Raw genomic sequence first — 17,435 nt, 5'->3', positions numbered from 1 at the left:
AATTGACGAATGTCACAACCGCATTATTGACGGATGTCACAACCACATTAGAACATAAATTTTCTAATCTCCTATTAACCGCTTGCAAGTCCACAGATGACTATTGCCAATGACTCAAAGACTTCGCGAATCAACTTGGTGATGTTGACCATCCGGTAAGTAGAGAGCGACTAGGTCTTCAGCTTGTTCGCAGGTTACCACATGAATACGACGTTGTTGGTGCCATCATTAATCAATCAACACCGACGTGGGATGAAGCATTGACACAAATCAATCTCGAGCAACAACGTCGGGAAGCCCGACAACAAATGCAACCTGCAATAATGGTTACCGGAGATCGTTCGCCTCAATACTGGAACTACCAAGGTAATAATAATTACAATCAACGATCTAATTTTCCAAATACAAATAGGGGCGGGCGAGGCTATGGTCAATGCCAATACCATGGTCGTGGCCGTTCTCAACGTGGTCGGGGGTCGCGGTTCGTTAAATTCAAATGGCTGGGCACAAAACAACGCTGCTATGAATAACAATAGTTGGCCCAATAATTCTTGGCAGCCACCACCGAGTCCTTACCCACCCAAAAAACAAATTATTCAATCAACAGTGGGGTACACCAAATTGAAATAATTGCATATTGGACTGGATCTTCATCCGGGCCTAACAACTATCGTTCAATACCAAAACAGAGTAATGTGCAAACTCAAGGCCCAAATTTACATATTGCGGGCCCAAATTTTTAGCCCACTGCTCCTATCGGCCAATATCCGAATCCAAGTTATGAATTTGCCGGATTCTCTGAGTCGAATGCTAATGAATTATGAACTAGCTCAATCAATGGGTCAGATTAACTTAAATGCTATGGGCCAAACAAACACAAATGACATGGATCCAGCATGGCACATGGACTCCGGAGCTTCGTCCCACCTGACACCAGACCCAGGTAAAATTTCCTTTCCTTTGTCTAGTTCAACTATAAACTCTATTTTTGTAGGGAACGATAATCATGTTCCAATCTTAGGTTCTGGCAACACACTTTTCCCAACCCAACACCAAACCTACAAACTAAACAATATTCTTTATACACCGTCCATTATTAAAAACCTGCTTTTTGTCCAAAAATTTAATATTGATAACTGGACTTCTATGGAATTTGACCCTTTCGGTTTTACTGTGAAGGATTTCGAGACTGGAGCCAATCTTTCCCGCCACGATAGCTCGGGAGAACTCTACCCCTTTACCACACCGGTCTTTCCATCCACCTTCATCAACACCATTGTTGACCAATGGCACAATCGTTTCGGTCACCCTAGCGATCCTATCTTACCGTTATTACGTTCTCATTTATTTATTTCATGTAATAAACAATCAGATTTACATTTATGTCACTCTTGTCAAATTTCTAAACACAAACGTTTGCCTTTTTTATGAATCACATTCTGTTACTTTTGCTCCATTTTATATAGTACATTGTGACTTATGGACTTCTCCGATCATTAGTCGAGCCGATTAAAAATATTATTGGTTTTAATTGACAATTACTCACACTTTGTTTGGGTTTATCCCTTAAAATTCAAATCTGAAACCTTTACCAATTTTACTAATTTTTACCAATTCATTCACACTCAATTCAATATTAAAATTAAAATTTTTCAATGCGATCTTGGTGGAGAGTTCGATAATAATGAATTCAAAGAATTCGCCAATATACACGGCATCGCCTTTAGGTTTTCATGCCCTCAAACGTACCAACAAAATGGTCACGCCGAACGTATGATTCGGCGCCTAAATGACATCATTAGTACCATCCTTAACCATGCTCACTTACAACCCACATTTTGGGTCGAAGCCCTTCATACCGTTGTATACCTTCATAACATATTACCGACTAAACGCCTTAATTTTACCACTCCTCACTTCGCCTTATATTTTCGCCACCCAACCTATGACAACCTCTGTGTCTTCGGCTGCACTTGTTATCCGAATACCACCGCCACAAACCCACACAAATTCTCCACCCGATCGATTCGTTGTGTTTTCCTAGGATATCCATCAGATCACCGAGGATATCGTTGTTTCGATCCCGTTAGCGGTAAAACTATCATCTCTCGACACATTGTCTTCGAAGAACAATCCTTCCCATTTTCTACTCCACTCGTCCCCAAAGCTTATAACTTCCTTGATGATCTAGTACCACTACAGACTATACATTCTGTATGTTTTCCTCCAAACCGATCGGACCATACTCACACAACTACCGCACCTAGTTCCCAAACTTACACCAGCACAACAACCAATGCCCAACCCTCCACGACTCAACCTCAAACTCAAACTCAAACTCAAACTCAAATGTCACACCCCGAATTAGGGCCTAGGCGTGTGACCAATAGTTGGTATTTGTTTTGTAAATACATAAGAGTTTGCAGGTTATTTAGCGGAAGTCTTTATTTTATAATAAAATACTAATATATTTTGAAACCTTTATTTATAATAAAATATTAATTTATTTGAAAGGCTTATCGGATAATAAATATTTGAGTGTTTGATTTTACAAATCATATTTAAATATTGTTTATAATATTTTAATGATTTAAAACCGAGCCATTTCTACCTTGAGAGCGTCTATCTTCTTGAATGGCTCTAATCCTTGCTACACATACTAACATGTTTCCATGAAATGTGGGTAAACATACGTCAACGATATCCTGGTGAATTGTTGACTCTAAAAAATTTAATAAATCTTACTTTGACTGAAAAGATAGTTTTCTTGAACAATCTCAGCAGAATGTCTCTTATTTCTGGGATTTGTGCCACTGCCATTGGAGAACTTTTATTATGAACTCTAGTATGCGACCGCATAGCCTTGATTGGAAGACTAGACAAATTATGTTTGGATCCATACACATGTGTACTCGGTCTGAGTTGGTTTTATTTTTTATCTTGTAAAATTAGGGATCACGTAATCCCTTAATTCTTTATGTTAGAGATCACGTAATCTCATATATATTTTACTGATTTTGTTTAAGATAAACAACCTGTTTATCTTGACTAATTAAAAAGGTTTAATGTATTCACCTGTGATTGTCTGTCATGAATGATGTGGTGATCTCGTTTGAAAACCTTTGTGAATGAATGATGTTTAACCTATAATAAAAATAGGTTTATATAAATACCCGGATCGTCTCTTAATCGGGCTACAGACCTTTAGTCTGGTTTTGATATCTTTAAACCTTGATTGATCATTTGTTTGAATAAAATATTTTGATCTGAAATCTTTCTCTTTATTTGCCAATCATGTGATATGTTTCTCTTTCAATAAAAAATGTCTATGATATATTTCTTTCTCAAGAAAAAACGTCATTTGTCTATAATCTTGATATATATAAAATCTTATGTTTATTAATTATGAAAAAACACTATTTTTGACTATACCTTTTGTAGGTGAAAACTTATATTTCTTAATCATGAAGAAATAATATTTTAACTATATCCTCATGTATGTGAATGCTTATGTTTCTTAACCATGAAGAAACTATATTTTAGCTATAACATTTGTTTATATAATTTAGTATTTCTTAAATCATAAAAAATCTTATATTAATTATTACTTTTTAATTTGATCAAGGTCTAGGCTATACCCCCGACTAGGGTCTTAGCCATAATAATAATAAAATAATAACTTAGGCAGAACCCCTATCTTACACGGGTATTCGGAGTTAATACACATACGCTTGTATGAGCAACACTACCACTTTATATCGCGTACGAGAGTTTAAATTGTCGGAACTTCGGGTTTGGTACGCACTACGAGGTTGGCACACAAAACGATGCTCAGCACGCAAAACGATGTAGAGAGAGAAAGATTTGGTTTGGGGGAGAAATGTGTCGTGACCCTCCCTTGTATAGTTGAAATTGGGTCCCAACACGATATGCGATGAACCCTCTTCCTTAGCCGTCGCGTATCGCGATGGCATGTAAATGACGCGTGGCATGCTGACTCAGCCCTAACGTCTGCCACGTGTTACCTGGTGCGACATGTGTCACCGAGTCACCGAGTCACATCGTGTATCGCGATGGCCTAACTCTTGGACTCATCGCGTATCGCGATGGCCTAACTCTTGGACTCATCGCGTATCGCGATGGGTTCCTGAATGCAAATTTTCATTTTAGTTCCTTGCTATTGGTAGCTTGTCACGAGTGCAAAGTGCGCCATCAAAGCTCCACATTGCGCCCATCGCCCTTCGCAGCCACCTTCGCCGTCTTCCTCGTCCTCGTCCCAACCCGTTCGCGTGCGCGTCAGGTTCTCTACACCCTCCGCTAGGACTCTAGGTGCATGCTTGGCATAAAAGAATATTACTATGGAAACTTTCTTCCTTATAAAGAGCTTTCATTTCTTTCTTACTTTCCATGTGGGATGGGTTTTATCTTCCTTATTTATACTCATGTAGAATACTTTCATTTTCTTCCATCCTTCCATGTCGGATGGATTTTCCTTTCCCATTTTCTTAATATGGGATGGACTTCTTCATGGAGTATTTTTATTTCCTTATTTATAAAATTATTTTTATTTCTATATCTTAATTTTCCCTTTATTTATCTTGGGAATACTTTTGATCTTTCAACTTTATTAAGTTGTCAAATTTGGATCGAAATTTAAGGGATGTTACATCAATCCACAATTCCACACCGAACCACGCTGCTTCTTCAACTCCGCACCAATCCCCACCTACCTCCCAGGCTCACCCTCTACATACTATCCTACCTCAAACCGATGCACCCTCAACCCACCTGATGCAAACCCGATCTCATGTCGGCATAACCAAACCCATTACCCGCCTAAATTTACACACCACTACCGTTCCGCCTATCTCTCCTATTCCCAAAACTTACCAAATCGCCCGCTCAGACCCTAACTGGCATGATGCTATGACCATCGAATTTAGAGCTTTGCTGGAGAATGAAACATGGGAGCTTGTCCCACCTTCGACAGATCACCCTGTAATACGATCTATGTGGTTATTTCGACATAAATATAAGTCAATTGGGACTCTTGAACGGTATAAGGCACGATTAGTGGTAAACAGAAACTCACAAACAGTGGGTATAATTTGTGATGATACATTTAGTTCGGTCCTGAATCGGCGACAAAACGTACTGATTTGAGCCTAGCAGTGTCCCACTCATGGCCAATACACCAACTAGATGCGAAGAACACGTTTTTACATGGAGATTTACAGGAAACCGTGTTTATGCACCAACCACCAGGTTTTGTTGATCGGAACACCCCTAATCATGTTTGTCGGTTGAAGAAGTCCCTATATGGGTTGAAGCAAGCACATCGTGCATGGTATAACCGATTTTTTAATTTTATTACTACTCATGGGTTTTGTCGTAGTACTTGTGATAAGTCTCTATTCATCTACGACCATGGTTCACATCGAGCATATTTACTGTTATACGTCGATGACATTTTTTTGACTGCGTCTACCACCGATTTGCTTAACACTGTTATTAGCTCTCTTTCGCGGGAATTTTCTATGTCTGATCTTGGCAGTTTGCACCACTTTCTTGGCATTACAGCTACCCGGAACACTCTTGGGTTATTTTTATGTCAGGCTACTTACACGCGTGATATTATCGAGAGAGTGGGCATGATTGATTGTAAACCGTGTGCAACTCCAGTTGATACCACAGCTAAGCTTAGTTTGACAGATGGTGGACTTTTGCCTAACGGCACGTTGTACCGTGCTTTAGTTGGCGCAGTGCAATATCTCACCTTCACTATACCAGATATCACGTATGCGGTGCAACAAGTGTGTCTGTTTATGCATGCTCTTAGGGATTCACATTTTAGTTTTATCAAGCGGATTATCATGTATCTTAGTGGTACCATTGATCATGGTTTGCAAATTGTGCCTTCATCAGTCTCCACTTTAACAGCTTACTATGATGCGGACTGGGGAGAGTGTCCCCATTCCCGTCGTTCCACATCGGGGTATTGTGTTTTTCTTAGGCACAATCTTCTCTCCTAGTCTTCTAAACGTCAGGCTACCATTTCTCGATCCAGCGCTGAAGTAGTTGTGGAGTGGCTAATGCAGTAGCCGAAACTAGGTGGATTTGTAATCTTCTTCTCGAACTCTATGTTCCTTTGAAGAGCGCAACCAGTATATATTGTGATAATGTTTCGGCTGTTTATTTATCTCAGAACCCGGTCCAACATCAATGAACAAAGCATGTTGAAATTGATATTCACTTTGTTTGTGAAAGGTTCGACTTTGTCACTAAAGGGCTTCCGCGTTTACTATTTAGGAATTTCGAGATAGTTTGAACCATCGAAGGATTTACAAGGGGGTCAGGAGGGTCACTTGACTCTCCGGCCGGCCAATTATTCATGATGTATCGGACTGCCGGAATAATTGATTGTAAAAAAAGAAATCACAGGCTGACCCTCTCAGATTATGTTAACCGAGTAAGTAAACTTAAAAAGACATAAAGTTACTATATTTGAATATTTCCAAGCTAGTGGCGGTATTCCGATGGTTCGGCGAAGCATTTTGGTGATCGGTGAGAAGTGTACAGAACAGGGTAGAAGAAAAGGTGTTTCGGATGCTTTATGAACTTTTTAAGTCAGATTAATTAAACAACTATCTACTATTATTATTATTATTATTATTACTTTTTTTTAACGGCCAACTAAGTAACGCCGAGTACTCCGTACGCAATCCCCATTGGCTAAAGGTAGCCTGAGCCGGCCACTAGTCCGGACGGAGCCCCTAGCGGTCCACCTATTGAGGGATTCACCGGAAAAAACCCGACCCCCACACCCGTCAAACGACACGACAGCGAGGATCCGGTAAAATCAGGTGAGATCAGGAATGGAACCCTGACAAGCCAGGGTCATCCCTCATATCTCCCATTATTATTTTTACTTTTAGAATACAATACTAGTGCTTATGTTTATTACCTTTTTTTGTTTATTTTAATTTTATTTATTATAGTTATTGAATAAAACAGAATATATAAAGTTATTTTCTCTTTTGATTATACATCGTTGGATTATATTATTTAATATATATTATCTGATTTAGAATTTTTTATTTTAGTTTATCAAACTATTTTAAATATACAGTTAGGAAAAAAAAGAACCTTCTTAAAATAGTTACTGCATGTATATAAATATTTCTTTAATACAGTAAGTTAGTAAAACTGTAAAACAACCAAATGGTCCAAATATCTAAATTTCATCAACTATTAAATAACAATAATAATAATAATAATAATAATAATAATAATAAATAATGAGAAGAAGTTAAATCATTGGAAGATGAAATTATTAGTGACTCGACCTTACATAAACACAACTATAAGTCATTCGATAAACATTTTACAGGAAATAAGGAGACGATACAAAAGAGTAAAAGACCCTGGTTTCAAAATACAAGATCTTGAAGGTTATGTTATCAACTTCTATTAAATAAAAAAAACAATACCTGTGTACACTAACGAAATACAAATCCATAACAATACTATTACGACCCCCTAGCAAAATATTTCTGGTTCCGTCACTGGTTTGAACATTCGTTTCGCACACGCTTAAACTAAGGGGAAATATTAGAGGATATATATTATTATTAGATATATATATATATATATATATATATATATATATATATATATTGAATATGAGTTGTATTTGATTTAGTTGCCATATGTATTTGTATAGTATCTATTTACCCTATATAAAGGGGGTTCTATTATTAATGAAATCAATTGATTCTTCACAAAATTATAAAAAGAAACAAACATGGAGTTATTTGTGCCGATCTGAACGATGGTAGCCTGGTAGGAGACTTGGAGTTCAACGGGGGATGAATGAAGTTAGATGCTGAACTATGTTGATATAATTAGGGTTTTTGTTGTTTGGTTTTATTTTTTTAAGTGTTTTTAGCTCTAAGTCTATTTACCTAATAAAGAAATTATTAAAAAAAAAAGAAGTCAAAATCGGTGTTGACCGAGTAGACCTCGGAGGCCGAGTATGTCCGAGTACACCGAGGTTTGACCGAGTTGGACCTTGGCGAGTAATGTTGGCCAAGTTGGGAAAAGGCGGTAAGATGGATGTCCGAGGACCTTGGAATTCGACTTTTACAACACTGCAAGGGGTAGGCATCAATATTATTCAAAATTTGTATGTGATCACCCACACAAAAGGTTTCTTGGATATTAACATCCATTATATGGGAGGAGGTAAATGGGTGTGGATCGAGTTTCCGGACTGAGTTTCTTGTGATAAATTTAAAAAATGTGAGACGGTGAAGTTGTTTTTTAATGATGTCATTCCGTTGAATAAAAATAAGAATAAGGGTGAGTGGATCGAAAACGCAGATGATAGTAAACATGTATTTTTCGAGTTATGCCCGAATAAATTTAAACGAGTGGAAGGTATTAAAGTTCGGTCGAGAAGTAGCTTGTTCAAATGTCTCTTAGAAGCGGATTCGAGGATGCTTGAGGCGGAAGCCTCTCTTAATGAAATTAAAAAGGCGGTATGGTTGTGTGGTAGTCAAAATTCGTCGGAACCATATGGCCTTTATGTTTTTTTTTTAAATGTTTTGGGACCTGCTGAAAGACGATATCTTTAAGCTTGGTACATATTTCTTTCCTACATAATGCCTCCCAGTCGGTTGATAGGAAGCAAAGAATCAAATGTGAATTAAATGTAGCTAAGCCTGTTTTTTTTTTTTTTTAACAATTGAACCATCCTGAATGGGAGATAGCGGTGGTTGATGGATGATGAGAAGAGGTCATTGCTGAATGGAGGTGGGTGGGTAGGCATTAGAGGAATAATCAAGTGTAGATTGAGGTTTTTCGGATTCAATATTTTAAAGTTTGAACCAACAAACAAAAGGTTTTGATCTTGGGTAACATGTCCAAAGAATCGAACCGAAAACAACATAATCTATTCACTACTAGATAATGTAAGCCGGCTTTGATGTTTTAAGGTTTTTAGCTCAGGGCCAAACGTTTTGAATCAATATTAGTCCATGCGCACGTGTTGCGAACCATCTTGTTTATGTGATTTGAGTTATTGATATTGATATGAATGTCTAGTATTTGTGTAATATTCATGCTTATGTCATGTAAAAATTCAAGAATCAAATAATCAGGATTTGTTGTACTTTTCCTTAAATTTTAAGAAAGTCACACCCAAACTACTAATTATTGATTATTACAACTTTAAAAAGCCAAAAACATATATAACACTGTCACCTACAATAGTATTATGTGTCAAGAACTAAAACCCCTTAAGTTGAAGCTTTTGACCCCACTCTAGTATGAGTCTCTCAAATGCCATTTCCTATAAGGTTCTACAAAGTCTGAAAAAAACGGACAAATATGGTCATGTGACGAGTTAAAATGATTCAGATCCAAACAGGTTATCAATTTGGTTCATGTAAAATGGCGATTAAACGGACAAATACGGTCATGTGACGAGTTAAAATGGTAAGAAACAGGTCCGGGCCAAAAGTGGGTTCATGTAAAATGGAGATTAAACGGCTGTATGTATAAGTTGTATGTACACTTAACATTAACTTGCATCAACTTGAATTAACAAAAGCCTGGATTTAAACCTTACCAGCTCACACCAGAAACATAGTATCTTCTAGGTGGCACTAACACATCTAACATATTACATATTCAGTCATTTATAACCAACCTTCATTCTACAATGTACACGTGTCCAAATCAGGTCATATGCAACACCCCAAAAAGAACCTTAATTAGAAAGACCCATAAATAATGTGGGCCCATCAAGTGCAGTAGAATGAAACACTTGGGACCCACACCAAGATTATATATTATCAGCAGCAGACAACACACAATACTGCTGGTATGGTTATAGTAGTTTTCTAACTAAATTTGTCTCCAACCTACAAGTTCCACTTCCTTTTTAAACTAAAACTGGTTACAGAATAAGAAAGAAAAACACACAAGAACTCAACCATGTCTAGCAGAAGAACAAGAACTCATAGGAACCGAGAACACGAGATCGATGATCTCGTGTCCAAATTACAAGCATTGCTACCAGCTTCAAGTTCAAGCTGCAATAGAACAAGGGTACATTAATAGTTTGATTTGTTTATGGTTTATAAGTACATAATAGCATGGCATGCATCATGCTGTAACTAGTAGGGTTGTGAATGAGCCGAGCTGTTGTAAGACACTAGAGATTGGCTCACTAAAACCTAAATTCGAGCCAAGCTTAAACGAGCTCGAGCTTTTCCTAAGGCTCATTTAACAAACGAGCTCGAGCCAGCTTGCGAACCTAAATGAGCCTTTTATTATATAAGTTGTATCCAATTTATTAAATATATACGTATATAATAATTACAATATATGTATAGTTATGATATAGATAATTAAAAAAATATATTTTATGTTACAAAAATTAGAATTATAAATATATTTACAATAATAAAAACATATAAACATAAAATTAAATGATTAATAAATAATAAACAAGCTAAGCTCAAGCTATAGAAATAGAGCTCTAAGCGAGCCGAGCTCAAGCTCCTAGCTCTCGTAAATTAAACGAGTTAAGCTCAGGTTCAACTCAGCCCGTTTACATCCCTAGTAACTAGTGACATGTTCATAGACTTCTTTGCAACATGTCACGTATTATATCTCAGAACATAGGTAAGCAACATCTGAAACTGATTTGTTTGAACATGATGATAAAAGGTACCACCATCAAAGGTGCTTGAAGACACGTGCAATTACATAAAGAACTTGAGAACAGAAGGGGACAATTTAGGAGACAGGTTATCTCAACTGTTGAACTCTACGGAAAACAACGTTGTTGATGCAAACGTAATAAGAGATCTTTTGCAACAATAGTGTGTGTGTAGGTCACTTAGCCAAACATATGCATATTGTATGTCTTATTAACTGTTTGTACCAAGTATGTAAACTTTATTTCTAGGTTGTTGGATTCAAGTAGACAGTTAATATAAAAACTAAGATTAAAAAACATACCCGACAAACATTGACAGAGTTCAACTGCTATAAACCCGACTGTTCAAGATTCTTTCCACCTCGGTTACAGTCAGATGCTTTATCATATTCATCTTGATCCACCTTTCATCGCCTTCAACACCGCCACGAATCTGTCTATCCTCCATTTTCAACAACTTTAACCCCTCATTCGATTTTGGAAAAAACCCTTCAGGTCTCAAGCACCAAGATTTGAACACACCAAACAAAACCGTCATATCATTATCGAGTCTTTCAACACCCCCATCATAAAACTTGGCATTACTCATAAAAACACCATTAAATAAATAAGAATCTATAGCAGATGCAAGGCTTCTCCAAACCGCAACAAAATCCATCTTATTTAAATTCATTTCTAATACCGACATTTTCGACTGAAGATAATCAAGTGCCCCGATAAACGATTTTGAAACCGCCCACCCTTCTTCAGTTTTTTCCATCCATTGCCTTTTATTTTTTATATATTCATGACTGCAAACATCAAAACCTCTAAAAACAACCTTTGACAGCTTATCGACCCACTCGGTTCTAAACGTTTCCAGTTTATGAATCTCCTCATCAATTATCCCACCCGAATTATCCTCACCGTCTAATCCCATTTCTAGAAAAAACACTTCTTCACACCATTCCTTCAAAACCGACTCGAAATATCGAGACCCGTTGACCGACTTCGTCACATTAACTAAAGCGTCGTCGTCGGTCAAAGCGGTCAACCCTTCGGCTTCTTGGCATTTCAAAAGCAAGAAATCCAAAAACCGGATTATAATCGGTGCACCTGCCAATCTAATAAACCGTGATCTACGGACATTCGGAATCGATTTACACCGTTCAATTATAGAAGATAACCGTCTAAGAAACGCACTCGAAATCGCAGGTGACCTGTAAGATTCTGAACCCAAGACAAGAGCAGATTCTTTGACCTCAGTTGACCATTTCTTTTCATCTTCCAGTTCGGGCGTCAGCTTATCGATCGCATCACTGAGCTCTATTTCAGCCCATATATCGAGCCAGTCAAGTCTATCGCAGAAAACCGATAAAGATGAAATCTTTTGCATGTTATCATCTTCATCAACCGATAACGTGATGCCAGATTGTGCTACAAGCGTTTTGACTTTCTTATCGAAAGAAATCATTAAGTCAATAAAATGTAACCAAAATACTTTCGCTTCTGAACGGTTGTCTTCATCTAACTGATTTATATAAACCGGAAATAATTCTTTTGCCATATAAGTTGATAATGATGTCACCATTGCCGAAATCCATTCTTCCCGACAAGAATAACCGGATAACATCGCTTCATCAACGAGTGGCTGCAATAACTCATCCATAGAATCAACATAATCTCGAGTTATTTTATGAATTAACGCAAAAATAAGCTCGGGTTTATCAACCCATTTTGCAAAATGGCGTTGAGACGCGATTGAAATCGGGTTCACGAGCTCTTCAATGGCCCAAAGGGGCTGATGCAGAGTAAATTTACCTTCATGCCCCCGAAGTTGTCGGGATTTTCTTCGTATTTGTAGTTCTTGTAGTTTGCATAGTGCAAGAAAACCGTCACAATATTGCTTTTTGAGGTCACCGTGTAATTTAAAAGGGGGATTTGTGGATTCTGATGAGTGTTTTTGTTCTGAATTAGGGTTCAAAGTGGTAAGAGGTGGTGGCCAATTGATAGAGGTCAAAAGAGACCGATAATCAGCAATCGCTTGAGGTCTTAGAATGGCTAATGCTCGATCTACTCTGTGATCAACGGCTGAGATTAAACGGGACCATTGAGGACGGGTTTTTGAAACCTTGGTTAAAACATCTTCTGTTAGTTTGAGAGCATTAATAGCAGCACAACGCACTTCCTCCTAGAAATAATAAGTTTTTAAGTGTTAACCGAAGTAGAATGTAAATATGTAATCTTAATTTATTTCATTTTTTACTTTTTACCTCCGAATTATGCGCAGATGTCGGTTTCCTTAAGTTTCTGTTTACGCTAGAAGAAACAGCATCTTCAATATCCCCAACCAATGATTGAAGTTTCTGTGCAGTTTCTGCAAAACATATGAAATATTAAAAATCAAATTTGGAATTAAAAAAAATATTTTAATTTAATATATTACCAACATAGACTCGAACTGCCTCTTTCCGAGCGACTACATGAGCAATTGCTAGTAACTCTTCCCCTAAAACTGTTTCTGATATTTCAAATTGTTTTAATTTCTCATGGGTAAATAAAAACAATAAATATAAATAATGTAATGATAATGTGGATGAAATGTTTGATGTCTATATTCTTAATGGAAAGCTGACCTGAGGTTGAAGATTGAGAACTGTTCAATATGAGGTTTATCTTGTCAACTAAGGCGCGCACTTCATCTGAGTGTTCATAGTAAGCATGCAAACAGGACTTGAGCTTTTGGTTTAAATCTGTCAGGTTTTGTTCCAAAAGATGACGATCATTCTGTAGCTCGGAACCAAGTGTAGGAGCTTCTAGAAGATCGTCGGGCGTGCGTAGTTTAGTGTCTAGAAAGGTGTAAACAGAAGGAGAACGGGATGAAACTAAAGGTAGAGGTTCAGTCATAGCGTTTAATGCTTGTGATGATTCAAACAGATACTGATTACAGAAATCCTGCAAAACAAGTTCTAAAATACAATATGTTAACTCAGAGATGATGAAATATGGTTTCTTTATACATTTATAGATACTCTGAATAACATATTTTGCAACGGAACTCTAAACTTTGTACACAATGTTGGAAATCATATACCGATACTTAGAATTTGGTTACCTAGATGGTTGCTTATTTGAACCAACCTCTCTATTCTTCTTCAGGATAGAGGTTCGGTTTGCCTACATCCCACCCTCCCCAAACACTGCTAATACCTTTGCTATTGGCTTGGTTTTATTAAGCAAGAAGCGTACAAAAGCGATGGAGACTAAAACCGAAGCGTGGAGCGCAACGCGTACCGATTTTCGTACTTGAGGCAAAAGGCTTATATTCTTTATATATCTCATAATTTTTTAGCATTCCCTACCCAACATTTATCTAAAAATAAGCTTTATGTAGAATGCAGCATATTAATTACCTACCTGTACAACCTAAAAAACATGTGATACAACATTCTAAAACATAAAAATGACCAGTGTACAAAAAGCGTGCGCCTTAGGTGTGTTTTTGTGCCAAAAAATCGCACTTTACTTGCGCTTTTTGGACCTTGGTTGCTTTGTATAGGCAAAAGCAACAAGGCTATCGCCTTGTGTCGCTTTGCGCTTCGGTGGACTTAAAAGAGCGCTTTTTAAAACCAAGGCGCTTATTGGTGGGATTTTTACTGGGTATGATTGTTGTTGTTGTTGTAGATGGTTGCTCACGTATACAGTAACCAGCTTACAGAAAAAACCTAACTTTACGCCAAGAGTTAACTGTTTGAAACAACCAATCTCAAACTGATTGCTTAAATAGATAATATAGATTACATTCATTTTTTCGAATCCTATTGACACATTAAAAAAGCTATAACTTGAGGTAGATTTTGAATCAACTAAAAGAAACTTAAGTGAAGGTTTAGCTTCAATTACCCACCAAGAATATAAATTATTAAATCTGATGATCAAAGTATCATACTCTAGATAATTACTACTTAAGTTTCATTGAAGCATTTCATCAAACACCTGGTGTGCATATAAACAATTTAACCAAAACTGCTCAAAATATGAACTGGGTTTCAATCTAAGCAACTGAACGATCAATATTAACTCGATCAATAGCTAAAAGATCACAAATTTATATGGGATTTGTACCTATAAGGTCTATAGATAAGAATATAGTTACCTGGATACAAAGATTGTGATAAATTATGTTCCGATCTCGTTTAATTGTGAATGAAAGGTGTCCAATAGATACAGATTTATAAAGCTGGCCGGAAATTAACGGCGGTGGTGGCCGTAATGAAAGCTAATTATCGCCAATTTCGTTCCGGTTGCCGGTTGCGATCTTTTTCAGTTATCTGACTACTGTGGTTTTTTCCATTTCTTAAAACATTTTTGAACTCGATTCATTTCGAGCTATGTAGTTTTTTCAAGTTTGAGTTTGACTCGTGTGTTAATTATTGGTTAGTTTTTATATATTATTTTTAAATATTTGGACAAAAACTTTAAATCAAGTTTAAGTATAGCTCGAGTTTGTGTAGTACCTTGATCATGTTGAAGCTCGGCTTGAGTTCGGTTGTGTTGTGTTCTATTAATACGCTGAAATCCAAAAGAGGTAAGACTTAAAAATAAACAAGATTCGTTAAGACTTGACGAGCCTAAATGAGCTTATCGTACAAAGCTCGAGCTCGATAATTAAATGAGTTTAGTTTGAGCCTTGGGCTTGACTCAACTCGTGTTAGTAATTTAGTGTAATTTGATTAATTGGTCGATATTGTATCATAATAAACATTAAGCAAGCTAGGGATGTGTGAAGTGCACACTTGTTTTAGTTTATTATAACAAACGGGGGTTAAGGGGCATCACCCCCGATTGCGGGCACCCCCAACGGAGATTAAGGAGCCTCTGACTGGGGTTAAAGCTTGGAAAAATTTTATATTCGTTAATAAGGCTTTATTAAAAATTCCTTAGAAAAATGAATTTAATGATTATGTCGCACATAATATAGTAAGTATGTTTTGGAGTTTATATTTATTAACGTTTTTTAAATTTTGAATAGATAATTGCTTGAAGCAGATATCTACATTGGAAACTGCCCTAGAGATAAAACACCATTCATGTTTTGATTGACGCTATCTCTTCATGAATTCCATAAAAATTTATTGTCTCAAGTCAGAGTTTCATCCGATTAACGTACTTTGGAGAACTACCAAACTAACTTTTAATCTTAAAATTATCATACGACTCTCTGATTATCCAAGTTGTTATTTCAAAATCCCCAACAACTTGTCACAGGCTTTTCATTAATTAGATCTCGAGTAGCTCGGCTCGATTGCACCCGTCTTTAAACATATCTAGGTCCCTCGAGTATTGGCCCATACGCTGATCTTATGAACGGTCCATTTATATTATTTTACTGTTTTACAACTACTGTGTGTGATTACGTAAACTTATAAACTATAAACTATTGTCTTGAATTATGATAATTTTTATGTTTCTTAACATAATAATTTTTTTAATACAATGCTTGTCGGAAAGGTTAACTTGTTTTATAAAACAAACTACATAGATTTTCACTCGATTTAATAAGTAGTGGACTTAAGCATTTTTGAAATAAAATTTATTTCTTATAATTCTTTGTTTGTTTGCTTTTCCTTTTTTTTATGTTTGGCAATTTCTTCTTTATATTGTATCTTTTGAACTATGTTGTCTTTTATAGACTATTCAAATCTTGCAATAAACTCTTTTAGGTAATTAGATCAACTTGCTTGCATTTCTTACACACTCAAGAGAATTAGGAGAGAGATGTATGCTGTAGTGTTTTTAGATTTCTTATATGATTGGATAGTTTATTTCATATTAAAATATTTCACCTATAACTGGATATAACAGAAAGTTCACAACAACTACGAGGGGTTCTAACATGTGAAATTTGAATGAGTGAAAAGTGATCGTAAAATCAGACCAAATGATATCCTTTATGGGTTGGCATGTGCAAGACTCATTACAACCCTTCAATATTGGTACCGATAGTTGTTTTTTCATGTTTTCGGTATCAGTACCATTCGGTTTGATATTTTTCATGTACTTTTAATCGTACCGGTACCGATAAAATAGGTATGCTATTCGGTTAATACTTTAATTCGAATTGGTGCTGGTATTTTTAGTACGGTAGTGGTACCATACCGACCCGTGTAAAATTTCATCATCATCATCATCATCGTACTCAGTATATCCCACCAATAGCAAAGCTATGGTAGGGTCTGAGGAGGGTAAGATGTAGGCAGCCTTACCTCTACCCTATAGGGATAGAGAGGCTGCTTCCGGTGAGACCCCCGGCTCGATAGTAGTTTTGCATCAAGCCTTGGACATAAGGCACATAGCACTCAATCATCAGGACACCGGCTGATCGGTGCATGTACCCTTATCTTTTAGCTATCAACGCCACTACATGATGCCTGATTAACCGTCCGTCACTTTTAACTTTATTTTCACGAGATTAGTAAAATAACGTCAAAATTAGTGCAATTTCACTTTTGCCCACCCGAGGGTTCACACATATATACATCATATGTGCGCACCGCAAGCAGGGCTAGACCCGTGTAAAATTTGAGTGTATTAAAAAAGTTAACTTTTTAAACAAAATCTGAGAACCCATTTAGTGTTTGGAACTTTAGGATATGGTCGATGATATACAATGTTTTTGAGACTCGACCGGTTCGGCCGTGATTCGGTCATGTGACCGGTCCGGGTG

At 36.8% G+C, this 17,435-nt stretch overlaps 1 protein-coding gene across 4 annotated transcripts; it reads right to left on the bottom strand.

Annotated features, from left to right (window-relative positions):
• Positions 1-9,427: 9,427 nt before the first annotated feature.
• Positions 9,428-14,982, bottom strand: LOC143558536 (RINT1-like protein MAG2). 4 transcript variants are annotated; one of them, XM_077047365.1, is made up of 6 exons: positions 14,865-14,982; positions 13,345-13,677; positions 13,155-13,229; positions 12,982-13,085; positions 11,032-12,899; positions 9,428-10,097 (listed from the first exon to the last, which is right to left on the bottom strand). In XM_077047365.1, the coding sequence occupies exons 2-5, from the start codon at positions 13,613-13,615 to the stop codon at positions 11,052-11,054; spliced, it is 2,298 nt and encodes a 765-aa protein (XP_076903480.1). In that variant the 5' UTR covers positions 13,616-13,677; positions 14,865-14,982; the 3' UTR covers positions 9,428-10,097; positions 11,032-11,051. The 4 variants fall into 4 exon arrangements, with proteins under 4 accessions (XP_076903480.1, XP_076903487.1, XP_076903491.1 ...); XM_077047372.1 differs by having other exon boundaries at positions 13,155-13,223; XM_077047376.1 differs by having other exon boundaries at positions 13,155-13,217.
• Positions 14,983-17,435: the final 2,453 nt, after the last annotated feature.

The sequence above is a fragment of the Bidens hawaiensis genome, unplaced genomic scaffold, assembly GCF_021521415.1.
Source record: "Bidens hawaiensis isolate Kalapana, Puna unplaced genomic scaffold, B.hawaiensis_p1.1 tig00001087_1, whole genome shotgun sequence".
Classification (NCBI taxonomy): Eukaryota; Viridiplantae; Streptophyta; class Magnoliopsida; order Asterales; family Asteraceae; genus Bidens; species Bidens hawaiensis.
Note: the sequence above shows the minus strand (reverse complement) of the source record. Positions and strands in the feature narration are given on the sequence as shown.

Bases quoted from the DNA above. Each gene is read 5' to 3' on its own strand.
- LOC143558536 (XM_077047365.1), bottom strand. From the start codon at position 13,615: ATGACTGAACCTCTACCTTTAGTTTCATCCCGTTCTCCTTCTGTTTAC. The intron at 13,230-13,344 runs GTCAGCTTTCCA...TTGAAATATCAG, and splicing joins TTCTCAATCTTCAACCTCAG to AAACAGTTTTAGGGGAAGAG. The intron at 12,900-12,981 runs GTAAAAAGTAAA...TATTATTTCTAG, and splicing joins CATCTGCGCATAATTCGGAG to GAGGAAGTGCGTTGTGCTGC.